The following is a 16301-nucleotide window of genomic DNA, read 5'->3' as shown; positions in this document are numbered from 1 at the left end:
TTTCCCACAAACAGAGCTTTCTTTTGGCGGTATTTGATCACCTGTGCGATTTTTTGATCACGCGCTATAAACAAAAAAAGAGCGTCAATTTTGCAAAAATAGCAATATTTTTCCCCTTTTTTTTATATGAAATTCCCCCCAAAAAAAATGTAAAAATCAAAATTTTTTAACATTTTCGGCCAATTTGTTTTATGCTACCTATGTTTGGTAAAAAAAATTGCAAAAAGCGTATTTTGATTGGTTTGCGCAAAAGTTATTGCGTTTACTGACTAAGGGAAAGATTTTTGTCATTTTTGTTGTTTTTTTTTTTAACGCGTAATGGCGGCGATCTGCGATTTTTTTGCGGTACTGCGACATTGCGGCGGACAGATCGGACCCTTGACTGACATTTTTGACACTTTTGGGGTTACCAGTGACATTTCTACAGTAATCAGTGCTATATATATGCACTGTTACTGTAAAAATACACTGGTAGTGAAGGGGTTAACTTTATTTGAGAGGGAGGGGCTGTGTGTGTCCCTAGGGGCGGGATTCTAACTGTGATTGGCTGTGGCTTCAGCTGTATGCAGAGTGATCAACGGATCTACATAGTAGATCCATATGATCAGCTCTCATACAGAGGGGAGAATGACAGGCAGCTTGTTTACACAAGCTGCCTGACTTTCTCCCTATCCCCCGCCGATCGCAGAGTGGCCAGCGGACATCGGGTCCGCCGGTCACACGCGCGGGGGGGGTCCGTGACCACGCGGGAGCGGGAGCGCGCCTCCGGCGGCGCGCGCTCGCTCCCTAGACCCTCACAAGCTAGTGACGTAGCCCTACGTCACTTTGCCTGTGAGGGGCTGACCGCCGACGTAGATCGGCGTGCGGCGGTCGGCAAGTGGTTAAAGCAATGTCTGTGTAATCTTGAGGGCTATGGACCTCAAAACTCATCAAAGTTGGACAATAAATAGTGCAGGGACTACTTTGAAGTCTCTGCGTCTTAAAGTCGCACAGATATGAAAGGTACTCGTTGAAATTATGGAGTACAACTTGTCATGCGACTTTGCAGTCCCAAGTCGTAAAAGTGTGAGAGAGGCCTAAGAGAGATTTCCCTGCCTTACTGTTCTGGGGATGACCTTTTTACCAGTTAGGAAGTAGAGGAATCTCTCCAACTGAGCCTCTGATGGCAGTAAAACCAGTTGGGAGCTCTGATCCATCCCCACTTAATCCCGAACGAAGAAAAATAAAGGTTTTGGCTGTAAACGCACTTTAACTTTTTATAGGCCGTTCCTGCATGCATGCTGTAGTTGTGGTTTTCTGTCTTTCACTGCGCTATATTTAGCCCATTGTGTTATGCCATGGAGACGGAGTGCAGCAGCTGGTGTGTGTGACATACAGATCAGGAATAATATAGAAGGAGAGACGCTTGGAAGAAACTGCTCATTCGCTTGGCTGATAAAAAAAAAAAAAAAAAACGGATGACTAACCCAAAATAACCTATTACATTATGTGAGAGCGCTCTTTGTAGCTGTTACATGTCTATGTCAATACATTTTCAATACTGTCGCAGCTTGTTCTCTGTTAGCATTTTATTTTTAAGGAATCTTTAGGGCTCGTTTACAGTTGCTTCAAAATGTGGCACTGGAAACTCTTTTTTAAAGGATTCTGAAAGCCAATCAAAACGCCTGTCACTTAAATAAAATGCTTACCTTACAGTCCTGTTCACACATTGTGTTTGCTTAGCTTCAAAAATTATACCTCATGTCGCTTTAGTGGTACTTCAAAGCGTCTCCAAAACCTCCATAGAAATCTACCACAGTGCTCGCTAACCGCACCTAAAGCTTTTGAGAGGCTTTTATTCAGAGTTAGCGTCACTTAGTTTTGGAGGTATTGCAGATATGAGATTTCCCAGGATGCACTGGGAAACCAACAAGCGAACCGGAGAGACGTCATCAGCAGTCACTTCTGGTTCATGTGTATATATTCTGGAAGTGTCTGGTGCAGACATCACATCTGGTGTGCAGCGTGGGGCAGCAGGAAGGTCAGCTGATTCCGGACTGGAGCAGAGCAACTAGCAGACGGCACACATGTTGTGCAACATGGGAATGCTAAAGCTGAAGGTGAGAGAGGACTGAGCTGCAGAGAATCAGCAGAGCTGGGGGACCAGAGCAGTAGAAACTATCAGATGCCACACATGGTGAGCAGCATGGGAGCAATACAGAAGGAGGTGAGCGGGGACTGGAGAGAGAAGAAGATCAGCAGAGCTGGAGGTTACCACTAAGTGGAGGATGAGCAGAGCTGGAGGTTACCACTTAGTGGAAAATCAGCAGAACTGGGGGTTACTACTGAGCTGGGGATCTACTGAATGAGGGTACTAATATGCTGGGGATCTGCTGAATGAGAATACTATTAAGGTAGAGATAAAACCACTCTCTCTGCACCCCCCTATACCCTTGTTATTTGCCTTGGACCGCTGGACATGGGGGAGCGCCGTTTTTTCCAGAGGATCCAAGGATCGGGTAAGTATTGCCTTTCGGTGCACCCCTGGAAAAAACAAGCACTTAACCCATGCAGTGAGTGCACAGCCCCACTGCATGAAAAAAAAAATTATGGAGTTCTGCTTTAAGCCCAATAGACTTCTATGGAGCTGTGTCCTGGGGCTGGAGATAGTCCAGTAGGGCTCTATGGGGAGCTGTGTCCTGGTGCTCGAGATGGTCCAGTAGGGCTCTATGGGGAGCTGTGTCCTGGGGCTGGAGATGGTCCAGTAGGGCTCTATGGGGAGCTGTGTCCTGGGGCTGGAGATGGTCCAGTAGGGCTCTATGGGGAGCTGTGTTCTGGGGCTGGAGATGGTCCAGTAGGGCTCTATGGGGAGCTGTGTCCTGGGGCTGGAGATGGTCCAGTAGGGCTCTATGGGGAGCTGTGTCCTGGGGCTAGAGATGGTCCAGTCGGACTCTATGGGGAGCTGTGTCCTGGGGCTGGAGATGGTCCAGTAGGGCTCTATGGGGAGCTGTGTCCTGGGGCTGGAGATGGTCCAGTAGGGCTCTATGGGGAGCTGTGTCCTGGGGCTGGAGATGGTCCAGTAGGGCTCTATGAGGCTAGAATGCGCAGGAGCGGCCAGGACAGTAATGATAAACAAACAGCAGAACTGTGGTGATTGGATAGAAGTATGTATGCATCTGTGAAGGAGGTGGTTGGGCGTGTTAAGGCTGGTGAAGGGTAAAATAAAGGATAAGTGCATTTTGGTTTGAGGGACGCTCATCCTTTACAGATTGGATGAAGATATGTATGCTTTAAGAGCCACATTGACTCATCTTGATGTGCATCAAAGGCAATAAACACTTCAGGGGTAACAAGGCCAGTAATAAATTGCTTTTAGGTTTGTTTAGCTTCTTTGTTGATAATCCACAAGGCGTAGTAAATGCCACCTAACCACCTCTGATGCGGAGTGCATTGCAGTCGTTCTGGGATTGCCGGACCTGCCCATGTGAGTCACAGGCTTCTGTGTACCAAAACAAAGATCTGTGTAGACTGTGATAGAGGCTTTGAGCCAGTTACAAAAGCAGGGGGATGAGGATTTCTAAATCCTGACTATAAACTGGAAACCCTTTCTGATGTTCTAAGTAGGGGTGCACCGATCCAACTTTTCTAGTCCCGATACCTGGCATTGTGTATCTGCCGATACCGATCCGGAACTACACACATACACAATATGCATGCGGCTGCAGTACAGAGCAAAGCCACTGCTTCAGTTGTATGTCTCCTCCATTCACAGGCAGAGTGCACCTGATATTACTCTGCCTGTGAGCCGGTCCTATACAGGAAGCAGCGGCTCTGTGCAAGTAAGGGACGGCTGAGCTAGGACTCAGCAAAACCGGATCGGCCTGTGGCTCGGTTAATTTTACCGATCCCCGATCCAGCTATTTTGGCAGTATCGGCGCCGATATCCGATCCTAATATCGGATCAGTGCATCGCTAGCTAAGATAGATACCATAAGTCAGACTTTTTTTTTTTTTTTTGGACAAACGGGGGAGGATTTACTAAAGGCAGACTGTGCAGCATGGGTGCTCAACCTGTGGCCCTCCAGCTGTTGCGGAACTACAATTCCTATCCTGCTTCTGCCTTTGAGAGTCATGCTTGTAACTTGTAATTTCTAATCCTTGTAATGCCTCATGGGACTTGTAGTTCCTCAACAGCTGGAGGGCCACAGGTTGAGCATCCATGCTCTAGGGCTTAGTAAATGAGATGAAGCTTCACTTTGCAAAGAATATACAATCTGATGCAAAGAAAAAAAAAAAAGCCGAATTTTTGCTTGCAAATGATTGGATAATGGGAATCAGCAGAGCTTCCCCTTAGTTACTATGCTGTGGAGCAACTGCACTTGCAAAGTGCACAGTCTATCCGCCTTTAGTAACCCCACCTCATAGAGAATGATGTTTGGTGGCACATCCCAGCAGCAGTTTTTTTGCCTTTCCAGTGATGTCTGGTATTTATTATAGTGTAGGGCTGAGAGTTTAGCTTCTCCATTACCAGTACATGCTCAGATCTGGGCATAGAGAAGTAGGAAATTAAAGGTAAACTGTATATGTGGGTTAGCCTCTCCTTTTCGGAATGCTAGTTGGCTGGCTGTTATGCTGTATTTTGTGAGTCACTGACCTGGGATAAGTATGTAGATAAGGAGCTCTGATTTCCTCTAGATGATAATAAAAAAAAATATATATTTTAGTTATTTTATAGAGCAGGATAAAATTATATCCTCTGTTTTATCGCTCTCTGTGGCTCCTCTTGCTTCCTGGAAGGAAGTGAGTGGGGAATCTCTTCAGCAGGGAGTCCAATGGCAATAAAAACTGACCCATCTTCTACCCCTTTTCCACTATATCCAGAACCAAGATGTTTCGGGTGGGGCTTCAGTTTCTCAAAGTGTTCTTAAAAGCGGAGTTCCAGCCATTTACTCACCTGTCCAACGGTCCAGCGATGGGGCCGCCGGAAGCCTCGATCCTCTCCCTCGGCGCCGGCATCACTGCTGTGGGCACCCGGCTGTTACAGTTTGCGGCTTCACATCCGGGTACCCACTGCGCATGCGCGAGTCGCGCTGCGCGCCGTGATTGGCCGGCAATCTTCTGGGACCTCTGACGTGTCCCAGAAGATTGCAGGGAGGGAGGGGGAGAGGAGAACTTCCGCTCAGGGCGCCGCGGCGCTCCGAGCGGAAGTGGGAGCGGGTACCTGTCAAAACTAGGTACCCGCTCCCCCCCCCCCCCCAAAAATGACATGCCAAATGTGGCATGTCGGGGGGTCAGGACTCCCTAAAGCGGAAGTTCCACTTTTGGGTGGAACTCCGCTTTAAGGCAGAACATAACCCATCAATTTAACTGTTTAAAAAAAAAAAAACCTGGCACGACGGAAATAACAGCTGTCACATTTGCTTGTGCTCTCAAGCAAACTGTCAAACCATCAAATAGCTGGTGTCATAACTGATCACATGTGCAGCTTCATGGCAGTTGAAGATCAAACAGGGGCCAAGATGGCAGCTTCCTTGGCTTGAAAACGATAGGAGGGTTTAATTCCACTTTTAAACAATCTTATGAAAATAGTGCGGCAGACCTCAACATTTACCATGTGTGCTGCTTGCATTTTGAAGGTTGTTCAAGGCTTGGCATACTGTATCTACAAATCCTCAATCCTCTGTTCCTGAATTTCAGGTGGCTACACTGCCTTGCAGGGTCCTATGGAGCCCTGTCATAGTCACCCTTGCATTCACACTTATGACAGGGACTACCACCAGACTTAGTTTTCCCCAGTTCCTCCTTCAAGGTAGCTGATTGACAGAGGCTCCTGAGATTCTAGGAGTCTCTAAAAAGACAGAACACACTTGTTTAGATGGCCTTAAGCCTCGTACACACGCACCGATTGTTGGCCGTAAATTTTCGGCCAACGTCCGATCGGCCGATTGTCGGCTTGTTAGTATGATGCTTCCGACAACCGACTGCGACTTTTCGGCCAGAACAAAATCTGGTGTGCATGCTATAAAATTTTTGTTGGCCATCAGCTGAACGGCCGATTGTTCCTCAGTCAGTACAGATTTCGGCCGACAAAAATGTGATGATCAAGACTGGGCATGCTCAGAGAAGAAAAAAACACACGAAAAGTAGACCAGAACATGACATCACTTCTGCAGTTGGTTGTTGTTGGCCGACAAAATTTGTGTGCAGTCTAGAGCACATTTCAACCAACACAACAACACTGGACAAAAGATGGCCGATCGGTCGGCCAACAATCGGTGCGTGTGTACGAGGCTTTAGGGACGATGGGAGGTGTAGTCCTTACGAAGGTGGCAATGTAACTATTCTGCAAAGGGCTCAGTACTCGCTCCCCAACTGGAAGTTCAGGAAGGGCCTGCTGAGTGATCCAGGACAGGCTGCATCTAGTAGTGGAAAATGTAAGCTCTTGGTCACTAATTAGAAAAAAAATATTGGGGAATGTCCCCTTGGTGAATTTAAATATAATCACTAAAAATGGAGAGCACTACTTAAAGCGTCAAGAAATTTGGCAACTATGACTTTGGTATTATTAGACACAAGAGCTATTTCTTCCAAATTGTATATAGGAGGATGTGTGTATCACAGAGAAATATTTCCCATGTAGGATAGCTCAGTAATTCTGGCGTTTCGGTGATAACGCTAAGTTGATAGGCTGGACCCTGGTCAGCCCAAAAGACGGCTGCTACCCACATGGATGAGTAACAGGTACACTTTAGCATTGACTCAGCCTCTCCGGCCAAGTCAGAGAACTTAAATAGCTGGAAGACCTCCCATCCAGCCAACAAAACTTTTCCCATGGATCTTGGCTTCATGTGGGCCGTCTGTGTTTTATCTGTGTGTGAAGATCTGCCGAGACGTCTTTTAGTCTATTATTAGTCTCTCTATAAAAACATTCTCTTATGTTGTCTTGTCTCACACCCTTGTCGGGCTTATAAACATTATAGTGTGTTCCCCCCCCCCCTCTTTGATCTTACACGTGTATATTGGAGTCTGTTTTAGAGTTGTAACCTAATATTCTCAGAAATAAGCTTATGAATTATTTACAGCAACACACAGCTTATGCAAGTCGTAACAAAGGGTACCTGTCATAGGAAAATAACGGAGCCAACCATTGCTGAATTTCTTCTCACAACATGTGGTCTATGCAAGTCTTGGTGTCCTTACAGTGCACCTGTCATAAGAGATTGATGGAGCCTTTAATAAAAAATATATAGAGTAAGCATATCACATCCAAAGAATGATTTTTGCAATAGAATTGTATTTAACATATGTAAAAGCACTATAATGGTACAATAGGTACAGATATCTTAGTATGTAATTTTACATCAAGTATCTGTCTATCCCAGTTCATAATCAGAAGAATATACATATACACCAATCAGCCATATCATTATGACCACCCACTATAACCCGTCAAGGCATGTACTCCACTAGACAGAAGATATGCTGTGGTATTTGGCTCCAAGCTGTCAGTAGCTGTCCTTTTAGGTCCTGTAAGTTGCAAAGTGGGGACCCAATGGATCAGACTTGTTTTATCAGCCCAGCCTACAGTTGCTTGTTTGAATTGTGATCTGGAGAATTTGGAAGCCAAGTGAACACCTCAAACTCAAACCTTTCTTGAATTCTTCACACCAAGACACCTTCTTCCATTGCTCTGTGGTCCAGTTCTAATGCTCACATGCTCATTGTAGGCTGTGGACACGGTCAGCATGGGGCAACCTGACCGATCTGTAGCTACACAGATCTATTCATAACAAATTGTGATTGAGACCAGCATTCATTTTTCAGCGATTTGAACTACAGTAGTTCTTCTATTGAATTAGACTAAACGTGCCAGCCTTGACTTCCTATGTGCATCAGTGAGCCTTGGCCACCCATGACCCTGTTGCCGGTTTACCAGTTTTCCTTCCATGGACCACTTTTGGTCAGTCCTGACCACTGCAGACTGGGAGGGACCCAGGTGTCTAGCCATTACATCAGTAGAAGAGGAGCCCTTTACATTGGTGGCCAGTAGAAGGAGTGCCCTTTACATTGGTGGCCAGTAGAAGGAGTGCCCTTTACATTGGTGGCCAGTAGAAGGAGTGCCCTTTACATTGGTGGCCAGTAGAAGGAGTGCCCTTTACATTGGCGGCCAGTAGAAGGAGTGCCCTTTACATTGGCGGCCAGTAGAAGGAGTGCCCTTTACATTGGCGGCCAGTAGAAGGAGTGCCCTTTACATTGGCGGCCGGTAGAAGGAGTGCCCTTTACATTGGCGGCCGGTAGAAGGAGTGCCCTGTACATTGGCGGCCGGTAGAAGGAGTGCCCTTTACATTGGCGGCCGGTAGAAGGAGTGCCCTTTACATTGGCGGCCGGTAGAAGGAGTGCCCTTTACATTGGCGACCAGTAGAAGGAGTGCCCTTTACATTGGCGACCAGTAGAAGGAGTGCCCTTTACATTGGTGGCCAGTAGAAGAAGAGCCCTTTACATTGGTGGTCAATGTAGAAATGACACCATATTTTTGATGTCGGTGGAAAATTCTGCGCCTAACATTGGTAGTAGGTGTAAGAGGGATATTATTCAGCTACTATTCAAGGACCCCCTAGCAACCTCTAGAGCAGGGATCCCCACATTTTCTAAAGGGGGGGGGGTGAGTTTTCTGTCCCTCAGACTTTAGGGGGCTGGACTATGGCCATTGGGAATAGCAAAGGTCCCAGCTCAGTGGGGAAAAAAAACAATGCCCTATCTTTGGCTTCAATGGGAGGAATCACGCCCCATTAGTGGTGTCGGTGAGAGGAATTATGCCCCATCTTTGGTGTCGGTGGGAGGAATTATGCCCCATCTTTGGTGTCGGTGGGAGGAATTATGCCCTACCTTTGGAGTCTGTGGGAAGAATTGTGCCTCATTGTTGGTGTCATTGTGCAGAATTGTGCCCCATCATTGGTGTAGTTGGGAGGAAATGTTCCCCTTCACTGGTCTCAGTGAGGGGGAATTATGCCCCATTGTTGGTATCAGTGTAGGAAAGAGTGCCCCAAGGGCCAGTTAAAGGGGGTAAAGGGCCCCCTGGCCGCAGTTTGGTGATCACTGAGTTTGGAGACCACAGGGCTCATGCTGAATTCAGTTCTATTACCATGTAACACTAATTGTTCTCAGATATAATGTTAGGTTAACTGGTAAACTGCTGCCTGTCCAGTCTCGGTTTTCTTGAGAACGGGTTATCAATGTATTTTACATTTTTGGACATTTATTGTTATCAGTGTAGGTTCTGTGGTTTGGATCTGACCTGTTTCCTCCAGTAATCAGGACACTGATTGACTTGCTTTATGTCTCTCTTTCTCTATAGGGGGGATACTTTCCTGAACACGTGAAGTCTATGTCCAGCCTGCGATGGCTGAAACTGAACAGGACCGGGCTCTGCTACCTACCGGAGGAGCTCTCTTCCCTGCACAAGTTGGTAAGTCCTATTCATCACAGGGATCTTTTGTATATAAAGGCCAGAAATGTGCCAGAAAAAAATACATCCTTTGACATCCATGACCCCATCAGTGAGTTGTCGCCACACTTCCTGTCCCAGAGACATAAGAGGAAGTAAGAGGAAATCTCCACTTACACAGTTATCACCAGAACAAATGTCCCTATTGGAAGATTTCCCATCACCTCTTGTTCTGTTGGTAACTGAAAAAGTTTGAGTTTTCTCTCTATCTGTCCCATTGACAATGGTCACCAGGACACATAAAGTGGTGAATCTCTGCAGCAGGGACACAGTCCTTCCCACTTCACAAGCATAAAGTTGAAGCTTTAAATGCACTTTAACCACTTGCTGACCGCGCTATAGATGAATGTCGGCTACAGCGTGGTTGTCCAGTTCTGAGAGGCCGTCATATGATGTCCTCCTGTGATCGTGCCTGCTGCGGCGTGCTTTGTGAACGCTGTGTCCTCTGGAGACTGCTGATCACAGACTGAGGTAAAGAGCCAATCAGCGGCTCTTTACCACGCGATCAGCTGTGTCCAATCACAGCTGTTGACGTTGTAATTAGAAGCCTGTTATCGGCATTCCGACCGCATGAAGAGAGCCAATAACAGGCTTGTGTGAAAGGCACATGTATACTTATAATCAGGGCACTGATTATCTGTGTAGTCCCACCAGTGCTGCCTTATCAGTAATAAAGTGTGCATTTATTTTTTTTCATTGCACTCGCAACCAGCAGATCACTGGAATCCTTGCAGTTAATATTGAGAACTACACAGCATCAGCTGCAATGGCTGCCAGCACTTGTAGTCTACTCATTCACAGGAAAATGAGACTAAATGACTCGGCTGTGTGGGCGAAGCCAAGCACAGCCATGATGTTTTTTAAATTGTGACAGAGGATATGGGGAGAAGACAACCCTCTGGGGTAGCTAGAAGGATCTTAATTTGACCGTCAGCTCTGCCAACTATCGCACCACCATCAGGCATAAAATAAACAGACGCTCCAAAGTGTAATACCACTAGATCACTTTATCATAAAACATTGCACAGGTTGATAATGTATTAGTGTGTTTTAAAGAAACAGCACAACATTTTTTAGTTTGTATTATTGTATACTGTATGTACTGGGTCTAACTCTGGTGCCTCTTGAAATGTGCAGTCATATTTAGACACCGGGCAGCTCCCACAACAGGAAAGTGGGGGAACAAATGGAGGTTCTTAGTACAATGTGTGACTGCATATCTATTTCTGTGACTTCAAGTGGGCTTTAATGGCATTTGATGTTTGGTAATGGGTTTTCTCTCCCTGTTTCAGGAGCACCTGTCAGTGAGTCACAACAACCTAACCACGCTACATGGCGAGCTGTCTTCTCTCCCCTGCCTGAGGGTGAGTATACCTCACTATGTACGGGGCAGAATGATTCGGGTCTGCTCACCTCCAGATCAAGACCTCATTAAGGAAAGGAATGTGACAACAGTCATTTTTTAGCTTAAAGTGGTTCTAAAGGCAGAAAGGTGTGTTTTTTTTGTTTTTTTTTTTTTACCTTTAAGGCATTCTCTACATTAAAGTAAAAAACCTTCTGCATGCAGCATCCCCCCCCCCCCTTATACTTACCTGCGTCTGATCTCAATCCAGTGCTGTGCACAAGAACAGAGGCTCTCTTCCTCCTCATTGGCTCAGAGACAGCAACAGGAGCCATTGCCTCTTTCTGTTGACAAGTCACAGCCAGTGAGGAGGGGCATGGCCGAGCCACGCTTTGGAGTAGACACAAAGAGCCAGCTTAGGAGCAAGCCCACACAAGTGCCCCCCATAGTAAGCAATTTGCTGGGGGGGGGGGGGGTAGCCAGGAGCGCTGGCAGGTGGATCTGAGAAGAAGAGGATCAGGGCTGCTCTGTGCAAAGGTAAGTATGACATGATTGTTATTTTCATAAAATAAAATGTAAACCTTTACAATCACTTTGTTTTTCAAAAACCAATACCTCTAAGCATTTGGAGTTATTTTTTTTTATAAATTGAAACAATAATTACAGTTGAGGTATTTACTAAAGATACTGACTGGGGTGTACTGATGAAAATATTTCCCCCGTGAAACTGCATGTACATTCCTTCTGTATGAGTGGAGGAAAAAACATGCTGTTAGGCTGTTTTTCTTTCCAGGTCAAATGATGTTCTTCATACAGACTAGACTGAATCAGGAAAATACTGCATTTTGGCCGCTAGATGGCACTATTGATTATAGTGAATAGGGTCTCATTCACACAGGGAGTTCTACAGCTTATGCCCATGCAGTTTACATGCACAGAGATGCATAGGTGTTTGTGCATCTCTGTGCAGGCAGTTCCATTCATGTCAATTGGGATGCAGTGGCTGCAATGACACAAGCGCTGCTCCCAATTTGATATCCCTGCAGGTGCATGCCCCAAGCGCAGACAGTGTGAACGAGGCCGAAGTGTTGTTTATTTCCTATGATCATCAGCTCCATCTAGTAGCCATAATGCTGTATATTTCTGATACACTCTCTTTTCTGTACGAATTAATACCAATTTACCTGGAGAGATAATAGCCTGATTGGCGTTTTTGCCCCATTCGCACAGAACAAATGGCTCTGTATTATTTTTTAACTATGCCCCGTAGAGAAAGACAGTTGTCCCTAGATCCAGCCATTTATGGTGGACGGTTTGACACTAATGTGGGCACCTCAGTGGAGGAAACAGTCAACCAGAACTGATTTTCTTGGCAATTTGTTATGATTCCCTTGAGATAAGACCAGCACCAGGGGTTTCCACTTATTGAACACTTGTTTGATCTGCTCATAAGTCAAAGTGGTTGTAAACTTCAGACATGAACTATGAACAAAGCATATCACTCTATAGTGTGTACTTGTCTCAATCCAGGGCACTGTGTGTCATTTCTGTCTGGTGCCTTTTCCTCTGCTATCTGCATCCCTCTCCTCCCCTCCAATCAGCTTTCGGAGCTCTCTTCACTGAGCTCTGCAGTGTGTAATATTAGCTCTCCGCCCACTTTTTTCTGACAACCCAGACAAGCATTATAAATTCTGGTAGAGAGTGACTAGGTGTCTCAGGGAACCACCCATCAAGTCAAGACCTGCTGTATGATAGTGAATGGCAGTCTCAGGCTGGATCCCCGCCAGGCAATGCCACTAACGCGTTTCACTCCGCCCAGCAGCGCTTACTCATGAGGAATTATAAATTCTGGCCTTAGAACGGATGTAGAGGAGACTGCAGATAAACATGTAATAACAAGAAAAAGCGCAAATGTCCAGAACTGAGCAGTAACCCTGATGTTATAGGGAAGTGGAACCAGTGAATGAAATAAAATGGAGAAACAATGGGTGTAATACAAATGACATGGAGATATACAGTAAATGCAAGTGATTAAAAGTCCATGCGTTTACATAATTTTGGGACTGCAGATAAACATGTACCACTTATGCATGAGGATACGTTTCCTCTCTGTGTTTCAGGCCAGTCCCTTCACTGGGTATAAAGAAGAGTTTACAACCACTTTAACACACTAGTCCTCCTAATTGACCTGTTACCCCCCTCAACATATTGCAGCGGGTGTTTCTCCAACTAGAGCGGAATTGTCCATATTTATGCTTCCATCAGCTAGAATCTCACAAAACCAGACCAAGCAGAGCACCCTTTAACCCTCCCAATGCTGGATTGAGATTGGTGATCTGTCTAGACAAGTTGTTGGCGGTTTTATGTTTTTACAGCTGCAGGGGATTGTTATTTCTGTCTTCGTTTGGTGACATTTAGGGACGGGTGACAGGACCTGTTATACAGATCACCCCATTGTAGCTAAATGAAGCGTCCAGTGTCCCTTTCATTCAAAAACAAGGGGAGGATTGTCTGTTGATCACTTCAATCAGTCCAGATCCAGGATTTGGATTTAGGTTGTTACAGATGAGTGATGTAAAGATGGGTTTGTAAGCTTTATATTGTGGATTATGTTTAACTAGGAGAAGCTGTGTTCATAAAAACAATACATGAAAAAACACTAGTGTACCTTTTTATTATACTCAGTACCCGGCTGTGGTTGGTTCTAAAGCAAATCTGTAATGTGCACATTCTGGGCAAAGCAGCAGGTTTGCTTTAAAGTCCAATTGAACTCTTTTTGCATTTACTGTAATGCAGTCACAAAAGCAACAACCCAGGTCTCCAGCGGTGTGACCCCCACCCTGCACCATTCAGCCACACACTAGATCCCTGTGGATTGGAGCTGTGAGAAGGGGGGCATGTTGGATCACTGGGTACCTGGGCCGCTACCTGAACCAGAGAGCAGATGTTTGACTCGCCTTGCAGCAGCACTTAGGAGCTAAAGCCCAAGAGCTTGTTTACACCTGTGGTCAGGGGACAGTAAAAATAGGCAGTTGAGCCACAGTTCCAACTGCCCACCTTAAAATTACATGGTGGCCAAATGAAGCTTTACACCCACTGTGGCAAAGGTTATCCCCCTGTCCTGTTCATTGGGAAGTTCCACAGCCTAACAAAACCCATTCAAGTGAATGGGATCGCGTCTAGGGTTGCACTGATGCAGTTTTTTTTGCCAGTAAGTACGAGTAACGATGCTTTTGGTCAAGTAATCACCAATACAAAGTACTGATATCTTTGTGTGCAATTTGAGCCCATACAAAATGAATGCGTTTAAATTGCACTGCAAAGAATTGCATGCGATTTGAACAGGAATATGGAGCAATTCCCATCCGAATAGCATGTGTTTCCCCTGCCTCTCCTGTGTGAACCAAGCCTGAAATCACTATGACAAGCCTGGGTTCACACAGGAAACCGCATGCAATTCGGACAGAAATTGTTCCACATTCCTGTTCAAATCGCATGCATTTTTTTTGCAGTGTGATTGGAGCCCATTCATTTTGTGTGGGTTCAAATCACACCACAAGGGATAGAATTTGGGTATCGGAGGATTTTCACACGAGTGTACTTGTGAGAAAACTGGGTATTGGCACCAATACCAGTGTCTGTGTCGGTAAAACCCTAATCACAACCATGAGCTAAATGCTAGGCTTGTGGTTGCTGCATGGTATTCCCATTCAAACATCCTGTTTGGCTGTCAAAGAACAAAAAAAGAAAAGAAAGCCAGGCATTCAGAAGGCAGCAGTATCGGCTCCTAAATGCTTGTCAGACACTACTTTACTGCTGTCTGAAAAGCAATACATCATGGATTGCTTTTCAGAGACTGCTGCAAGTGTAAACAAGCCCTAAAAGGGTAGCACATTTATTATGATTTATGTCACCTGACTGATCCTGTGATCTAGAGCAGTGGTCCTCAACCCTGGTCCTCATGGCCCACTAAACAGGCCAGGTTTGCGAGATAACTGAAATCCTTCCCAGGTGATATCATTTTCTGCTCAGTGATTGCATTATTCTAAGTCTGCATCTCCCTAAGGTAATACTTAAAATCTGGCCTGTTAGTGGGCCCTGAGGACTGGAGTTGAGGACCACTGAGAGGGTTCAGTTGGGCTTTAATCCCCCAAATGGCCTCAGCAGCATATGGTTACCTTTTCCTTCTCGCCCCTTCTGGGGAGGGGATCCTAGCTTACACCCCGCTTTCCTTCTCCTCTCTGCCACCTGAACAGAGCTGTGTGGGAATGAAAGGAAGGGGAGAATGTTAAGTTAATGTAAGCCTTTTGCTCTGCCCAGTGTGGGAAAATGACAGGTTCACCTAAAGATCATGTTCTTTCTGCAGTCCCTCTGATTTGTATGTTTTTGCCCCCCCTTTCCCCTTCCTGTCCCCAGGCTATTGTAGCTCGAGCCAACAATTTGAAGAATTCGGGGATCCCTGATGACATATTTGAGCTGGATGACTTGTCAGTACTGGTACGTGCCAAGACATATAAATGGTTATCATTGTGTGTTGTTGTTTGATGATGATTATATTTATATAGCGCCAACAATTTAGTCAGTGCTTTACATACACTTTTATATCTGTCTCTACACAAAAAGTGTTACTAAACCCACGACTCTGCTGTCACTATATCTGGTTTACCACAGTACACCGAACATGGAAATGCAACTGTTTTACTAAATATAAACTGCTAAATATCTTTTCTCATTAGCAGTATATAGCAGTCTTGTGACTTCTATCAGTGTCTAGTTAAAGCTTGTAGGAGGAGTTTTCCCTCTACTCTTACTGTCCTATTAGGCTGCAGGACCCCTGACCCTCTGTCTGGACAGTGCTGATTGGCCCTGTGCTGATCACATGCACTTTCCCAAAAAAAAAACTCTCAAGCAATACACACCAAACTGAGCATGTGCAGCTTGCCCCCAATGCTCTGCTATATCAGGAGATGGATTGGGGACAGTGGAAGAAGGGGAGGGTCAGAGAAGATAGGATCAAACAGCCTTTTTACACAATGTGGTGGATTAACCCCTTAGGTTCCACAATGAGTATAACAACTATGCTTTACTGCATATACCGACTGATTTTACTGTTGTGGGTTTAGTAACACTTTAAAGGAGCTTACAGTCTAAAGCAAACCATAGATTATACAATTCTCTTTGGTGGAAGGAAAGAAAATTGCTAAATTCCCCCATCAACACAGTCAGTGTTGATGCAGGAACCCCTCCCACAACAATATTGTGTTCTGCCAGTGGGGAGTCTTCCCTGCCGGCAGAACACAATGGTCACTGTGGGCTGCTATAGCTGCTGGCAGCGATTTTCGTAAAAAAAAAAAAAAAAATCTGACTTCAGTACAACCAGCCTGGCCATAGATTGGTTACATTTTTACCAGTTTAGCCAACTGTGCGCATTAAATGCAATTGTAGGGAGGTAGAGGTGCATCCCTATTCAGCTGA

General features: G+C 45.5%; 1 protein-coding gene across 2 annotated transcripts in view; it reads left to right on the top strand.

The window, feature by feature from the left end:
• The window catches only part of FLII (FLII actin remodeling protein), a 60044-nt gene that overhangs the window by 8720 nt on the left and 35023 nt on the right, over window positions 1-16301 (top strand). For both annotated transcript variants that reach the window (XM_082260260.1, XM_082260259.1), the window contains exons 2-4: window positions 9335-9445; window positions 10777-10848; window positions 15243-15323. In XM_082260260.1, the coding sequence (XP_082116386.1) occupies window positions 9335-9445; window positions 10777-10848; window positions 15243-15323 (264 nt within the window). The remainder of the gene's footprint in view (window positions 1-9334; window positions 9446-10776; window positions 10849-15242; window positions 15324-16301) is intronic.

The sequence above is a fragment of the Pelophylax lessonae genome (genome assembly GCF_965119305.1).
Source record: "Pelophylax lessonae genome assembly, chromosome: 6".
Lineage (NCBI taxonomy): Eukaryota > Metazoa > Chordata > Amphibia > Anura > Ranidae > Pelophylax > Pelophylax lessonae.
This window is presented reverse-complemented; position numbering and strand designations above follow the sequence as displayed.